The 15,872-nt window shown below is 48.9% G+C and overlaps 1 protein-coding gene across 1 annotated transcript in view; it reads left to right on the top strand.

The window, feature by feature from the left end:
• Positions 1-1,387, top strand: part of PIBF1 (progesterone immunomodulatory binding factor 1) — a 121,534-nt gene extending 120,147 nt beyond the window's left edge. Inside the window, exon 19 of the mRNA XM_048494119.1 lies at positions 1,186-1,387. Coding sequence (XP_048350076.1) covers positions 1,186-1,242 — 57 coding nt within the window. The 3' untranslated portion in view covers positions 1,243-1,387. The remainder of the gene's footprint in view (positions 1-1,185) is intronic.
• Positions 1,388-15,872: the final 14,485 nt, after the last annotated feature.

Genomic DNA, 15,872 nt, shown 5'->3' with positions numbered 1-15,872 from the left:
ACTTTATGGCCCTTTCCACCACCACCAGAGTATGGATAGAGAACCAGCAAGGTGTTGTGGTTAACAGCCCGTTTCAGGGGAATGCTCCTCCCAGGGCCCTACCCCAGCAGAAAGGCAAATACACTGAACCCAGCCACTGCAGCACTCTGCAATGGTCACCCACAGCGCCCAGCCTCACATCGACACTCCCTTACCACCACCTGCTAAATATCAGTGTTGTGGGGGTGAGCCTGGGGTTGGAGCCGACCTCAGTCAGCTTCCACTGCCTGCCCAGCCCCTATGCGTGGCAGAGGCTGGCTCAGAGGTTCGCCATGTTTTCAATGGCGTCTCTCTGCTATCTTCTATGGGGGATTCTCTGGAGGTGTTTTTTTTTCCTGTTTTGAGCTTCCTGCTCCGTGAGAAAGAGCTTTGTAGGGGATGGGATGGTTTCGTAGTGGTGCCATCATCTCTCTGGATTGGTCTGTAAGAGCAGGTGGATTCTAATCTGGAGAACAAGGTTCAATTTCCCACTCCTCATGAAGCCTGCTGGATGAGCTTGGGCCAATCACAGTTCTCTCAGAACTCTGTCAGCCCATACCAATGCAGGCAACAGCAAACCACCTATGAATATCTCTTGCCTTGAAAACACTATCGGATTGCCATAAGTTGACTGCAACTTGATGGCGCTTTATACACAGTATGGATGTAATGTTCATATCAGGACTGCGATGCCATTAGAAGTAGAGAAATGGTATCTGAAGAAGTATTCTTCACAGAAACTTCTGCCCAAGAATTAAGAACACAGGTAGAGGTCTTCCTGACTGTCACATCAGTCAAAGGAATTCATTTGGTGGATACACAGGGGTGGCCCATTTTCTGTGGCACCCCCACAATTATGGAACAGCCTTTTCAGGGAGACACACCTGGCCCCATCGCTTCCGATCTTGAAGGGGCAGCAGAAAATAGTTTTATTTAGAATACCATTTGATAAAAGAAGTCTGAACTTGTGACATTAAATGCTGGTTTTATGTATTGTTAGCCTCCTCGAGTTCCATAAGGTGTATGCCATTAAAGGTTGAATTGAATTGAGTTCCATAAGGAAGAAAGGTGGCTAATAAATGTTTTAAATAAATTAAATTAATATACACGTGACATTCTGCTGCAGTCTTACTTTACTTATCCTGGATGTATTTTTAATTTTTATAGACCAATAAAGCCCCACCACAATGGTTGAAGAAGGTGAAGCAGAAAAAAACACAATAAACTGAAGAAGTAAATGTTGATTATGATCATGCCAGGAACACTTTTTTTAACTACATACTTAAACAGCATCGATGTGAGATTTTGCATTTTTGCACTATAATTGCTGTTAACTGTGTTGAAAAATAAAGACACAAGTAAACCATGTTGTCATACCTGGTTATTACACCCAGCGTTGTCAAGAAAAATTCTGAACTGGATCTTTAAGATTGGTAAGTTAATTTGCATGCTTCATTGATGACACATTATGACCTCACGTCCCTCCTAAAACTGCACACTCAGTGGAAGAGGCCAACCATCCCAGATGGTAGAAGACTTTCCCTCCCCCACCCCAACAAACACCCTGTGAGGTAGGCGGGGCTGGGAATGCTTGGAAGAACTGTGACTAGCCCAAGGTCACCCAGCTGGCATGTGTTGGAGTGCACAAGCTAATCTAGTTCACCAGATAAGCCTCCACAGCAAAAGTGGCACAACGGGGAATCAAACCTGGTTCTTCAGATTAGAGTGCACCTGCTCTTAACCACTACAAACTACAGATGACACAAAGACCTCTGAATATAGAAAAGTCCTGGGAATGCACAATGTATTTTGTGCTTTCTACTAACCTCCTTTCCAAGAAGAAGAGTCAGCATTGGGCAATGTGTTTTATTTAGTAATTTTTTATTAATGTCCACAGTATAATTAACAGACATAGAAGAAATATATGAAACGAAAAGAATTTGGAACAGATAGAAACAGAGCAAAAAAAAAGAGAACATAGTACATTTATCCAAAACAGCATTAATATATTCATAACACAATGGATCCCAATGTAACATTCTAATTCTATCAGAGAAACCATCACAAAATCTTTAATTCACTATCTTCTGTCCACCAACTCTACAAAGTTTTTACTGGTCAGTCTCATATCTTAATCATTATCAAATTAATAATCTCCCAGTTGTTTTTGTTTTTACATGATTGATTCAGCTTCATACAAGAAATAAAGCTCCCATCTCTCATCAAATTCGTGATTTGCCCGTCTATTTACAAGGTTTGTTAATTTAGCCATTATAGCATATTCTCTGATTTTATCTTCCCGAAGTTCTGTATTAAGATCTTTATCGGATTACCAACAGGATGTAATTGTTTTTCTTGCTGCAGTTAAAAAATGCCAACATAGTTCATTAAGCTTCTTAGGAAGGTATTCCGGTAAGATAGCCAATAATGTTTTAGCAATAAGAGGAAATTCAAATTTAATTATCTGTTGCATTTTCACGTGTACTTCTATCCAGTTGCTTCTTGATTTTTTTTACAAGCCCACCAAATATGGAAAAAGGACCCGACATCTTTATGATATCGCCAGCAAAGACCATCATTTTATTTGATCATCTTCTTGATCACTTCATGAGTTATGTACCATCTGAAAAACATTTATATCAATTCTCTTCTAGCATTTGGTTTGCAGTAAGTTTAATATTTTTAGTCCATAACGTATCCCATTGTTGAAACGTTATCTCTTCTTTAAAGTTTTGCATCCATTTAACCACGCATATCTTTACTTGTTCCATTTCTATTTCAGTTTTCAGCAGAATCTTAGCTATTCTTCCCATCAAATGTTTCTGTGTTGTAATCTCTTTTTCAAAATCTGATAATTCCTGTCAAGTTCCTTGTGGTATTAATTCTCTTCTAAGTCTGGATGTTATCTGGAAATATGTCAACCATTGTATTTTTCTACCCTCCTTTATCTCTTGCCATGATTTGATTTTCCCTTGCTTACTGATCGTTTCTTTATGAAGTATATTGTCACTCTTCTGTATTTCAGTATCATAATGGGCTTCTGTGGGAGATTTTAAAGGTGAAGTTGGAGGGCTAAATCGTAAATATGATTTTTTTTCCAGATTTCAAAAAGTCCTTTTCTTGTTCCATGAGAGTCCTTTCTTATCGGCATCAGGCAATATGCTTGAGTTGAGGTGCAAAGACAACATCGACACTTTCTGCTGGGTAATAACTTTTGGATCGGTCAGGGTGCCCCATTCCTCGAGAGCAGGGCGGTGGTCTGAGAACAGCTGCACTGTGGGCATAAATTACGTGTGCAGCTTTTCCATCACGCTGCCTCCCTACTCGAAAAGGCTTGCCTTCAAAACTCTGCAGCTGTGAGAAGCAAACAGGGCCATCCTTAAGAAAGTCTACTCAGAATCTTACTCAAATCCATGCAGTGGGGCTTCCTCCCAGGAAAAGCATTCTTTGGAGTGCACTGGAAGAAATCCATTGAGGGGAGGCATTTAAGGAACCAAAAGAGAACTGCTACAAAAGTGAAGATTTTGTAAATCAGAATGTAGACTGAACCTCGGTTGACCTACCTACAAGAAGACAAAACTCCTGTACTTTATGATGATGGATACTGGAGGGCATTCTGGCATACCTGGATCCCATCTCGACTGACAGCGTTTTGAATTGGACACTGATACCCTTCAACAAGAGGCTGGGGTTGCTATAGCAATGAAATAGAAGCCTTTCTCCAGTATGTCACTTTAAGTTCATCCGGAGTGTTGTTTGCCTCTGATTTCCATAGTGCAGTTTGAAGGACACGTTTTGGATATTTAAATGAAGTATTTGCTGCTTCAGGGTGAAGATCCCAGGCAAAGCAAACGCATGTTGTTCGTTTTCCGTTTCTGCCTGATTTTTCAGTTGTTTGTTCCCAAGGTACCATACATACCTACAATACATCGCTGCTATGCTCTGGGGACGCAGCTATAAAAAAAATTATTGTGGTTGTAGATTACTTGTGTTACTTTAGTCCATGCCAAACACTTCACAAGCATGACTTTATTTTATTTTTATTTATTTCCATTATAGCCCACCCTGCTTGCTGTGGCTCAAGGTGAGTTACAATGTAATTGGAACAATGTAATTGGAACTATAGACAGCAAACTGTATAATATAAACAGCATGCATATTAACAATGCAATAAAAATGGATAGGGAAGTTAGAGAACGCAGTGGGGAAAGGGTATAGTATGTGCAGTAAACCAGGCTCACACAACTGAAAAACAGTTCTCAGCAAAAACAAGAAGCAGCCCAATGAGAGCCAGTGTGGTGTAGTGGTTAAGAGCCGGTGGATTCTTATCTGGAGAACCGGGTTTGATTCCCCACTCCTCCACCTGAGTGGCAGAGGCTTATCTGGTGAAGCTACATTCCTGCTGGGTGACCTTGGGCCAGTCACAGTTCTCTCAGAACTCTCTCAACCCCATCTGCCTCACAAGGTGTCTGTTGTGGGGAGAAGGAGGAAAAAGAACTTGTAAGCCACCTTGAGTCTCCTTACAGGAGAGAAAGGTGGGATATAAATCCAAACTCTTCTTCTTCAATTAAAATGCTTACATTTTTACTGACGATGGGTTGGATCCAGACTCAGCTGGCGATTTCCTGTGATTCCCAGTTCCTTCTGTAGATGCCCTCCCCTTTGTGCCATTTCACAGGGTCCCCCAGGAGTAGCATTTCATGGAGGACCACAGGCTGTAGCAGAAAGAGGGAAGGCAGGCAAGATTCATTTAGGGTTACCAACCCCCAGGTGTTGGCTGGAGATCTCCTGGAATTTCAGAGATCATTTCAATCTGGAGGAAATGGCCGCTTTGGACAATGAACTCGATGGCATTGTACCCCATTGAAGTCTCTCTCCCCAAAACCCACTCTCCTCAGGCTTCATCACCCAAATCTCCATACTCCCCAACCTGGAACTGGCATCCTTATTGTTGGAAATCTTAGTGTGGGTCCAGCCTAATAGCTACACCTGTTCCCTTTTGCAAAATGCCGTCCTGAGCCACTGTTTTGTTGCCAGTTATCAATGGAGTCTTCAAGGCAGGTGAGGTAGAATAAAAATATAGTTATCAGCTTTCATGAGATTCCTCTTCAAATACATGAGATTCCTTTCCCTATGCTGGGAGAAGTCCAGGAGCAGCTCTAGTCTAGAGTGTATGGGTTTCTCTGGATAACAGAGTATTGGAGTTGTGGAGTGTCTTGGCAATACCTATTTACATATGCAGAGAATAGTGAAAGCAAATGGATTCCTGCAAAATTGTTCCTGTAACAGATTCCCCATCAGTGATTGCACTTCAAGGGTACTTAAGTTTCAACCAATCCCAAGTGAAAACTTTCATCTCTGTCTGGCACAAAAAAAACCCTGCTCCTGTGTGTATTGCTTGAGTTAAAGGCTGTCCCCTCCCCAGGTAAAGGGAGATAGATTTTTACACATCAAGGCCATTAAAATGCCTGATGATAAAGACCAACCCATCCATGTTCAGAAAGCCAAACATATAACAGGCCTTGAAAATGGTTATTGGGGATGAATAAAAACTGTTTGATCTATTGCCACCCTGCCTAGCTTTGTCTCAAGGCAGATAACAGGGCAACAAAAGGTTTCAAGGCACAAAACAATAACAGTCCATTAGCAAAACAAAAGCCAAACCTGCCACAACAATGTGACTCATTCTTCTTTGGGTTATGGTTACTGTGTCTTCAAACCCAGCAAGCTTGGTCTGCCTGCCTACCCATGTACTTCATGTGTAGATCTTCCTTAACTCAGTTAGGTGGGGGAAAGGGCATGTGAAAAGGACACCATGTACTGATTTGATTCCTTGAAAGAAATTCATGTATGCATCAGGCATGACTCAGCTGAGTGCACCTAGGTACATCTATCAAAAACACAGGTACGTTGAGGTTCCTATTCACTAAGCGAGCTCCAGATTTCTCTGGATTCTGTTATTCCCGTGAGGTCAGAATTGTCTCAGGAAGAACAAGAAGAGGAGGAGGAGAGTTTGGATTTATATCCCCCCTTTCTCTCCTGTAAGGAGAGGGTGGCTGTCTCCGTGGGCTCACCAACCCAAATTGGCACAGGGGATGGCTCACCAGCCCAGAACTGGAGGAGGTGGTCAGGACTGGGCGGGGGTGCCTGCCACAGCTGGGGGGGGAGTGGTTCACCAGGCTAGATCATGAGCCAGATTGGTGGGTACTTAGACTGATGAGTCTGCAGCAGGGAGGGACTGGCAAGCCCACAGTGGGGTGAAATGGGTGTCTGGACTGGCAAGCTCACAACAGGCTTCCCAGTCTGGATGAGGGGTGCCTGGACTGGAATGCCCACAGAAGACTTGCCAGCCAGATTGGGAGAAAGGGTGTGGTTTCCTCAACAGCCTGATAAACCTTCTCAAGGGGCTGGATCCAGTTCCCACGTAACATGTTTGACACCCCTGCTCTAAAGTGTGTGTTGGAAGTGGCCAGAAATACGTCAATTTTTCGATCCACGTCCAGTAGCACTTTAGAGACCAGCAATACCTTGGGGTTATGAGCTTTCAAGAGTCAAAGTTCCCTTCATCAGATGACTAGAAAAATCCAACTGTTCCACTGCAGACCCAGCGCAGCAACTCTCTGAAGCTGCAACCATTTTTGTTTAACATTCATATCGTTCCAACCATTTGCCTACTGCTCTATCTCAGTCCCTATCTAGAAGACTGAGGCCCCTTCCACACATGCAGAATAATGTACTTTCAATGCACTTTGCAGCTGGATTTCACTGTGCGGAATAGCAAAATCCACTTTCAAACAATTGTGAAAGTGGATTGAAAGTGCTTTATTTTGCATGTGCGGAAGGGGCCTGACAAGGCTATAGGAGATGGATATAAAGGAGGAGGATAGGTTATGATAAAGGTGTTTTTAAAATACAACTAGGACTGTCGGATTATGTTACTTGTTTAGAAAATGTAGGTGCCTGTAGTAGTGCACTGCCGACCCAGCAGTGCCGTAGTAGAACGTTGGGACGCCAACGGACCTGCGGCCTTGCCGGTCGCATCGCACCCCCACTCCTCATCCCCCCATGAGTCACGGGTCGTGAACTGTCTGGCTCAATCACCGGGCGCAGGGACAATGGTCTTGCCCCCAGGTGAGGATTAGGCTCAGACGCGTACGCTCTTCTCCGCACGTAGCCAGATGAGATCATGCATCACCTGATGATCTCCCGACCTCCCGCTCTCCCCGAACTCCCCCCAGTCCTCCCTCCTACACTCCCGGAGCAGAGTAACAATAAAAGGTGCCAGGAACCGGCAGACGGGAGACTCGCTAGGAACACGGACCTCCGTCTCCCCGCTGCTTTCGGCTGCATCTCCACCCAGATGTTATCTCCGCTGCTCGCTCCGCTTCTTATCGCTTTCGACCGCGTGGGTCGACTACAAGCTGGTGCCGAAACCTGAATCCTCGTAACCTCCACCCTGCTCACCGTCGCTTCGGGGAAGGGGTCTCGCTGATAATCAAGTCCGCTGATCGGCGATCCAGGGGACTACCGTTTCGCATCATCGCCTTCTGTCCTCTGGATCGGGCGCGATCCAGAGACACGCTGGCCCTAGGACACTCTCTCGTCCGGACGGAACACCGGTGGAGTATGGGGAGCTTGCAAAAGCAGGGCTTATGACAAGCACGCTTGAGACCTAACTGAAAGCTGCTAACGAAATGCTGCGCAGGGTCCCTGTAAAGAGAAGGGAGCTGCGCAAATTGGGATTGAGGAGATTGAAGCTCAGTGCTCCATGGTAATTGCAGAGTGGGGACATTGAATCTATAATGACTGGGAAAACATCGGGCGACTTTCCCTTTCAAGACAGAGCCTCGCTACCGATGTCGCTGCTACTGACGTGGAGACAATGTTTTGTCGCCATCAGCCTGGGCAGACCTACGTACCCCTTGCTGTAGGCCCTCCTTTCGATCTTCTCACCTTCAATTTCCCAACCCCGAATTTTCTCTATCCACTAAATTGGACGCCTGGTCCTCCTTCTGCCCCTCGCCTTCACCCAATTCAAACTCTCCCGCCGCTCAGTCCGCCTCCCCTTGTCTTCGCTTTCATTTTCCGAAGCCACTGCAGACCTCCGCCAGCCATCGCAATGGCGCTGGTTTCAAAACTCTCGCAGGAACATATTAGCCAATGCGATCTGCAGAAGAAAGAAACTCCTGACGGAAGACGCATGCCGAGATTCTCGTGACATTGTGCCCCATCCACTTCATACAGATACCGAGGAGGATGGCATAGTTCGTATGGTTAGTCGAGTACCAGCAATCACTTCGAGCTATAATATCTCTTACCGAAGTCTTGCGCTTAGCAATGCGGGACGAGGGGAGCTCACTAGCCCCTACGCGAGAGGCATGCTGGAGTTAGCCATCGCAAGGAACCACCTAATGGTTCCAGATGACTGAAACCACCTTTCGGGTGATGCCCTGGAGCCCTGCACACAATTTGTGGTCTGGGAAAGTGAGTTCCGCCAGCAATGCTTCAACAGAGCAGCCACCTCTGGCGGCGCTTCTACACCGCCAGCCTCAGCTTTGTATTACGGGCTTCGACAGCATTTGCCAACCCCAACGCATCATCAGATTAGTACTGCTCTGAGGGGCCACCCTACGGTCGCCTCTGAGTGCTCTTCTTTATAAGGCATTTGTATCAAAGTCCCCAATGCCGCCAGCCAACCCAGAGCTTCTATCCGGCAAAAACCCCAAGAGCCCTATGCTGAATTTGTGAACAGGCTCCAGGAAGCCAAGAGGCAGGTAGATAGGCGAGGAGGCCCAAAACGAAGCTCCTCATGCTCTCGCAAAGCGAGAACGCTTCCATGGAGTGTCCGCGAGGGGCAATCACGGGCTTCCAGGGCAAAAAATCCTGAACTGGCCGACATGCTTAAGGCTTCTGCCAGGACATTTCTGGTCCTCCTCGGCCTACCACCGTTAGCTAGCCTTCCTCGCTGCAGAACACCTCTCCCACCGGCGGGAGACAGCCTCAGGATGACTGCTTTAACTGGCGGCAGGCAGACCCGACACTTCCGAAGAGGAGTGGTAGGGCAGCCCGGGTGGGGGGGCCTACACCCCGGCGCGAGGAGGGTCCTCCCCCAGGAGTGAGAAGGCCACCTAAAACCCTCGTGCCCACGCTAAGCCAGAAGCTGGGCTTCCCATTGGGAGAAACGTGACTGCTCCGCCGGGAAACTTCCTCGCCTCGGCTGCGCCTCCCTGCAGCCCAGGACCAAGGAGGGAGAGTACTAGCAGCAGACTCCAAAACGCCAAGGCCCCTGCCAAAACCACCCCTCCTCTGCAGGCGGTGGCATCTCGGCCCGCATGCACCTCCAGCCTCCATCTCCTTAAGTTCCCCCACGCAGGTCCTTGTCGCCTCCAACTCCAGTATGATTTGCAGCTCCATCCCCTACCGGGACAATTGGGCTGGTGCTGCCAGTGTTGCGTCTTCTCTCAAGCCGGCTGAACAGGGACTGTTCATCGCCCCCGGAGTGATCGACTCCACGCACTCAAGGACCCATCCACCTCCAGGTCTGGACAAACATCCCACAGGAGCTGCTCCGCTGGAGCCGGGGCTGGGCGCCAGTTGATTCTTCTTGCCCCATGCGCTGCCCGGGCTGCCGACTCCAATAAAGGCCACGAGCCCCAGCGCAGCCAACATGGCGCAGCGCCTACACCACCGGGTTTCGCAGGGCGGTGGAGACATTACCTATCGGGAGCTCCCGTCCATATCTGGAGCTCGCCATAGAAGGATGTAAGTTCAAGGGCCTGGTGGACACCGGGCGCTTGATGTTACCGGGCTATCAGAGCAGCCGAGTGGCCTCGGACCAGTGGCTTCGACCGGTAGGCTTCTGCCCGCGACATCTGGGGTGGGGGGGAGACAAACCCATGAAGACGGAGCATCCGGGCCCGCTCACGGCTCAACAGCTCCCCGACTCGGAAGCTGCAGCTTCACAGTCCGGGCTTCCCATCGCTCTAGACATCCATGTCAATCTCTGGGGAAGAGACTCTACCATGAGCTTCAGGTTAAACGACTCTGGTCTTGATGGGTAAAGCCGCCACGGATCATTGATTCCAATCGCCTTCTCGGTTGCCTCCTAATTTCCACAGGAAAACTCGCTTCCCTCCCTCCCCTCCTCTTCTCCTCCTCCTCTTGTTTTTCGGACTACTAGAGGCGGAGGGCCAATTGGCTGGACTGGCCTCCTCCCTGGATTAAAAATCTGGGACCGCCCGGCCCTGGATACCGTGCAGCACTGTCAGGACAGGCCCCAAACTTAGGGGATGCTGCCGCACCACCCACTCCATAAACCGGGCTTTGGGCACTCCCAACAATGTTGCCCCTCCCTGTTTTCGTTGATCTTATTCCAAGGCTCCTTTGCTTCCAGGTCGCCTCTTAAGGAGCGGGTTCTCGGCGGGCGGCGATTCCCCAAGATAATTCGGGATCACACAAAATCTCTAGCAGCACCATCCGAAGCTTCCTGCATTAGCCACCAAGGTCACGTAAGTGCAACTCCCTTGCAAAGAAACCCCTTCCCTTTCTCCTCCTTTGTGTGTGCGAGGAATTTGCCTTCTAATTGCCTTGATTGCTTCTATTCTCCTCGGATGCACTCTATCCCCCCAAAAAAGGTGCTTCCCCAAAAAAAGCCCCCTTTGTGTTGCTGATTAAGCATGCATACCCATAATCCCCCCTAGCGACCCGCCTTCTTGTTCCCTTCCTCAAGGCTCGACTCCTCAGCCTTTGACGCTTTAAATTCCCTGATGACGCTCTGAAGCTAATTACAGCCAGGGTCGCCTTTACCTCAGCTGCCCTCCCTGTCAAAACAACTAAAGAAAGAGGGAGTGTAGGCGGCCCCCAGGAGGGTTGGTATTGTCAGCTAAACCTTCACAGGCTGCAAACAAGCCTTTCTTCCTTCCCATATTAAATCTAAACACTAACTCGCATCCCAATCTCCCCGCTTCTCATCCGCCTAGAACTGAGCTCATGGAGCGGGATTCCTCGGGCCTACCAGAATCTGGGAAAGGGGTGTTTCAGTCCCTCTTCCTACAGGTTCCCGTGGACTCCGGGATTCGCCATGACAGGGGCTTTCACAACCCATGGAATGTGGCCAGGAGAAACTTTAAATTCCTCATCCCGGAGATGGAACGCATCTCTCTAGGAGGATCCCGCCCTCAGCCGCATCCTCCTGCAGCAGGAACGCTTCAGCCGCCAACGCCCCAAAGACCAATAACGAATGACTCTGGGGAGACGCCAAGGCATCACTCAACCAGCCAGGGCTCCCAGCGCCCAAGCTGCAGCCAGCAAGCACCACCCCGAGACACCCCGCCAGAACCTCTTGTGCCACTCTCTTTAAGCATGTATCATCACCACCAACTCAGCGACACTCACCATCCTTCTTGCCTGCTCTGCTGCCCTCCTGCCGTATGGGACGATCGGCCACCCCCTGGCAAGCTTTCACTCAGACGCCAAACATTCTGGGAGCAGTTTGCTGCCGCTGCCAACGCCTTCATCCTTCTGCCTGGGCCAGTACTTCTAGGGAGTCGGGAGCCTGCTGAGTTCCTGCCTGCTCCCCGCCTGCAAAGCACTCCCGGAGACTTCCTAGCGGAGTCTGGGCTTCGAGCCCCTTCTATGAATGCCTCTTAATCCATCAGGATATTCTATGAGCTGCTCGACTGGGGACCTCGCCGTCCAAACTCCTCGCTGGCTTTTCCCTTTGTCACCAAGACGGTCGCTAACCACGCAGTCTCCAACACCTGGCGCGCTCGCATCACCGGGCAGAGCTTCTAACGGGGAACCGACTCCGGGCCCATTCGTCGGCTCGCCAGTTGGAACTTCGCACTTCACACATGGAGGACATTCCCCCTGTTCGAAACATCCTGCTCCCCAGGGGCTGGTTCTGGACTCCGCGGGAGAGGACGCTTAATCTAGCATCCCCGGCCTCGAATTTCCCCTGCCGGAACTTCTTGTTGCCTCAGCCGCCTTCACCATTGCGTCCTACTCTCTTGTGGCTCCCACCCCGGGAGCCTCGGACGCCGGGCCCGGGGCTCCGCCCTCTGCCTAATTCGACCTCCTCCTGTCGGAGCCATGCTGGTCGCCTTCTCCGAAGCCGGGAGTTCGCCTCCCTCGCAACCTCCCCTAGTGGGGTCCCCGGACCTCGCCTCCTACAATGCTAAGACTATCGGGCTCGCTGGCCTGTGCCCCATGCGAAGTCCATCAATCTCTACCTCCACCGCCTGGATGCCCTGGCCTCCGAAAGCAGCAGGAACTTCGCCAAGCGTTTACCCTTGTAACAATCGTGTGGCCGCTTATTGATTATTTGTTGTTGTTACATCACCAAGGTTGTAGGGAGGAATGTACATACATGTGTTGTTTTAATCTTTCTGATAATTCCCAGTTGATCCCATTCACATGAAAAGTGCGTGAGCTGCAAGAAGTTGTATCTTAATCTGAAGTATGATGTTTTGCTCCCATTGGCGGTCATCAGCCCTCTGGAGCTGGCTGCCGAAAGGGGATGGTTGGAGTGCTATTGTACAGCTCCCCTTGCATTGGTTTAATTGTGTGCCTTGTTACCGGATCTTGTTTCTGTTTCCAATGCGCGTAGTCTAATATTATTGCCTGTAACGCGGTGTAAGAAACCCCTCAAGCATTTCCCCTTTACTCCCGCAACCAAGTTCTCCTAATGTTGCACAAGCTAGCTTGGCCAACTTGGACTAAACGGGCGGAGGAGACAAGCGTCCCCTTTTAAATCGCCCCTTAGCTTCGGCCCCCCCCCGCTTTCTAAAATGTAAAAGGAGGAGATGTAGTAGTGCACCGCCGCACTCCAGCAGTGCCGTGAGTAGAACGTTGGGACGCCTAACGGACTCAAGGCGGCCTTTGCCGGGTCGTGACGCACTCCCCACTCCTCATCCCCCCCCATGAGTCACGGGTCGAACTGTCTGGCTCAATTCCACCGGGCTTAGGACAATGGTCTTGCCCCCAGGTGAGGATTAGGGCTCAGACGCGTACGCTCTTCTCCGCACGTAGCCAGATGAGATCATGCATCACCTGATGATCTCCCGACCTCCCGCTCTCCCGGAACTCCCCCCAGTCCTCCCTCCTACACGCCCCCGATAGAGTAACAATAAAAGGTGCCAGGAACCGGCAGACGGGAGACTCGCTAGGAACACGGACCTCCGGTCTCCCGCTGCTGGCGATCTCCACCAGATGTTATCTCCGCGTCTCGTCTCGTTCTTACGCTGACCGCGTGGGTCGACTACAGGTGCCGTCTCTTTAAAAAAACGTTTTTAACGTGGCAGCCCCCATGTTTGCTCAGGTCTCAATAACACCAAAGTCCATTTACAAATGACCACTTTCTTGCCCCTCTCTTGATCAGGCTGTCGTAGGTTGTCTGGGCTGTGTAGCAGTGGTCTGGTAGTTTTTGCTCCTAACATTTTGCTCCCATCTGTGACTGGCCTTTTTAGAGGCACGTCCGGGTAAGATGTGTTTCTCTCCATGGTGCACTGTGGAGCGATCGTGAAACAGGGTATACAGAAGAGAGAAGAGTTTGGATTTATACCCCACCTTTCTCTCCTGTAAGGAGACTCAGGCTGGCTTACAAACTCCTTTCCCTTCCTCTCCCCATAGCAGACACCTTGTGAGGTAGGTGGGGCTGAGAGAGTTCCAAAGAACTGTGACTAGCCCAAGGTCACCCAGCAGGAATGTAGGAGTGCAGAAACACATCTGGTTCACCAGATAAGCCTCGGCCTCTCAGGTGGACGAGTGGGGAATCAAACCCAGTTCTCCAGATTAGAATCCACCTGCACTTAGCCACTACACTACGCTGGCTCTCAATTTCATATATTTTGCCAATCTCACTTTTTTAAAATCATGGCCAGGGCTAGAGGGTGCCAGAGGCTGCAGACAAATTAACATGATCTGGGAAACTCTCCTTCGCAAGACCCAGGAAACTTAATTGCAGTTATGTCTGGGGGAGGGAGGAGGGGGTCTGCATTACATGGAGGTTTGTGCCTGAGAGCGGCCTGGAGCAGTCTCTCGTGCCTTCTGGGTATAATCACCTTTTCCCCATTTCCTCCCCCCCCCTCCCTTTGCTGTGTTCTTTCAGATGAGAGAGTTCTATCTGCGCATGAGAACGCAGCTGCAGTATCAGATAACTTCTGGTATCAGATAACTTCTTTGATCAGCGTATATGCAAATAGAATGGTGGGGATCCCCCCCCCCCCCGAAACAGGAAAGTTTTGTTTTGTTTTGTTGCAGGTGATCTAAAAAACGAAGCTGTCTTTTCCAATGCTTTATCTGAAACTCTCCAAAACAATGATCCATCTTCTCCTGTGATTCGTCCCAACTTGCGCAAGTGAATAATTTTACCTCCAGGCAAGGTTTAACAAGGCCTTTGGCCCTTCATAAGCAAAAAAGCACATTTTATCCCTGGACTAAACATCGCAAATATTGAATCAATGCATATGTGAGGAACTGCTTGAGAATACGTTTGTGGCGTGACTTGTTCATGCTTCCAACACTGAAAGTCTTTCGTGCACAAACATCCCTGCAGCACAGTTTCAAAGGATAGCCAGATTGGCCCGCAGTACAACAGATACATTTGAGTCCAGTTAGCACCTTCAAGACCCAGAAGATTTTCAGGGCATGAACTTCCAATAGTCAAAGCTTCCTTCATCAGATACTTTTAGGGATGGAGAACACTGAGTGCTCTTCTGACTGCTAGTCTGAAGGTGGGAAGGGTGTTGCATAGAATGGAGTCTGGCTGCACAGGTGCAATTCAGCAAGCAGCTTGACCTTCTAATATCACAGCTAGATTTAAGTCCACTTTAGAGATGAGCAAGATTTCCATAGTATAAGAGAGCCAGAGGCCCCTTCTGCACATGCAGAACAATGTACTTTCAATCCACTTTCAGTGCACTTTGCAGCTGTATTTTACTGTGCAGAATAGCAAAATCCACTTGCAAGCAATTTTGAAAGTGCATTGTTCTGCATGTGCAGAAGGGGCCAGAGTGATATAATGGTTAAGAGTGGCGGACTCTGATCTGGAAAACCGAGTTATTTTCCCATTCCTCCACATGGACCCTGCTGAGTGACCTTGGGCCAGTCACAGTTCTCTCAGAAATCTCTCAGCCCCACCTACAGAGAGAGTTTGGATTTATACCCCATCTTTCTCTCCTGTAAGGAGTCTCAAGGTGGCTTACAAACTCTTTCCCCTTCCTCTCCCCACAACAGACACCTTGTGAGGAAGGTGGGGCTGAGAGAGTTCTGAAGAACTGACTAGCCCAAGGTCACCCGACAGGAATGAAGGAGTGCAGAAACACATCTGGTTCGCCTCGCATCACAAGGTGTCTGTGTGGGGAGGGGAAGGAAAGAAGTTGTAAGCCGCTTTGATAACTTTTTACAGTTGGGGAAAGTGGGTTATATGTCCAACCTCTTTTCCTTCTTTTGAGAGTCAAAGCTTTCTTCATCCAGTGTATGATCTTCCCCCTTTCAATGGAGATCTGTAGCTTTGAAGGTGGGGACGGTGTGAAATAGAGGTTTACCTAAAGTGTGAGGTCATAACTGGAATGATATTTGAACCCAGAACTTTCCGGCACTAAGTGTTAGTCACGATTCTGCTCTCCGACTGATCTATTCCCCTGTTCTGAAGATTGACATGAAAACTAAGAGACCATCTAAATGCTGAAAAGCAGTCAGATCAAAGTGGTGGTTTCGGCGAGGGAACCATTATCATTACTCATTCAGTCTTCCCTTTTTCTCCCTCTGTGTTATTGATAGAATTCTTCTGCTGGAGTGTGTGACTCACAGCATAGATACCGATTCCTAGGTGCATTTGGAAAACATTTTTCCTA

This window comes from Sphaerodactylus townsendi, linkage group LG04 (assembly GCF_021028975.2).
Source record: "Sphaerodactylus townsendi isolate TG3544 linkage group LG04, MPM_Stown_v2.3, whole genome shotgun sequence".
Taxonomy (NCBI): domain Eukaryota; kingdom Metazoa; phylum Chordata; class Lepidosauria; order Squamata; family Sphaerodactylidae; genus Sphaerodactylus; species Sphaerodactylus townsendi.
This window is presented reverse-complemented; position numbering and strand designations above follow the sequence as displayed.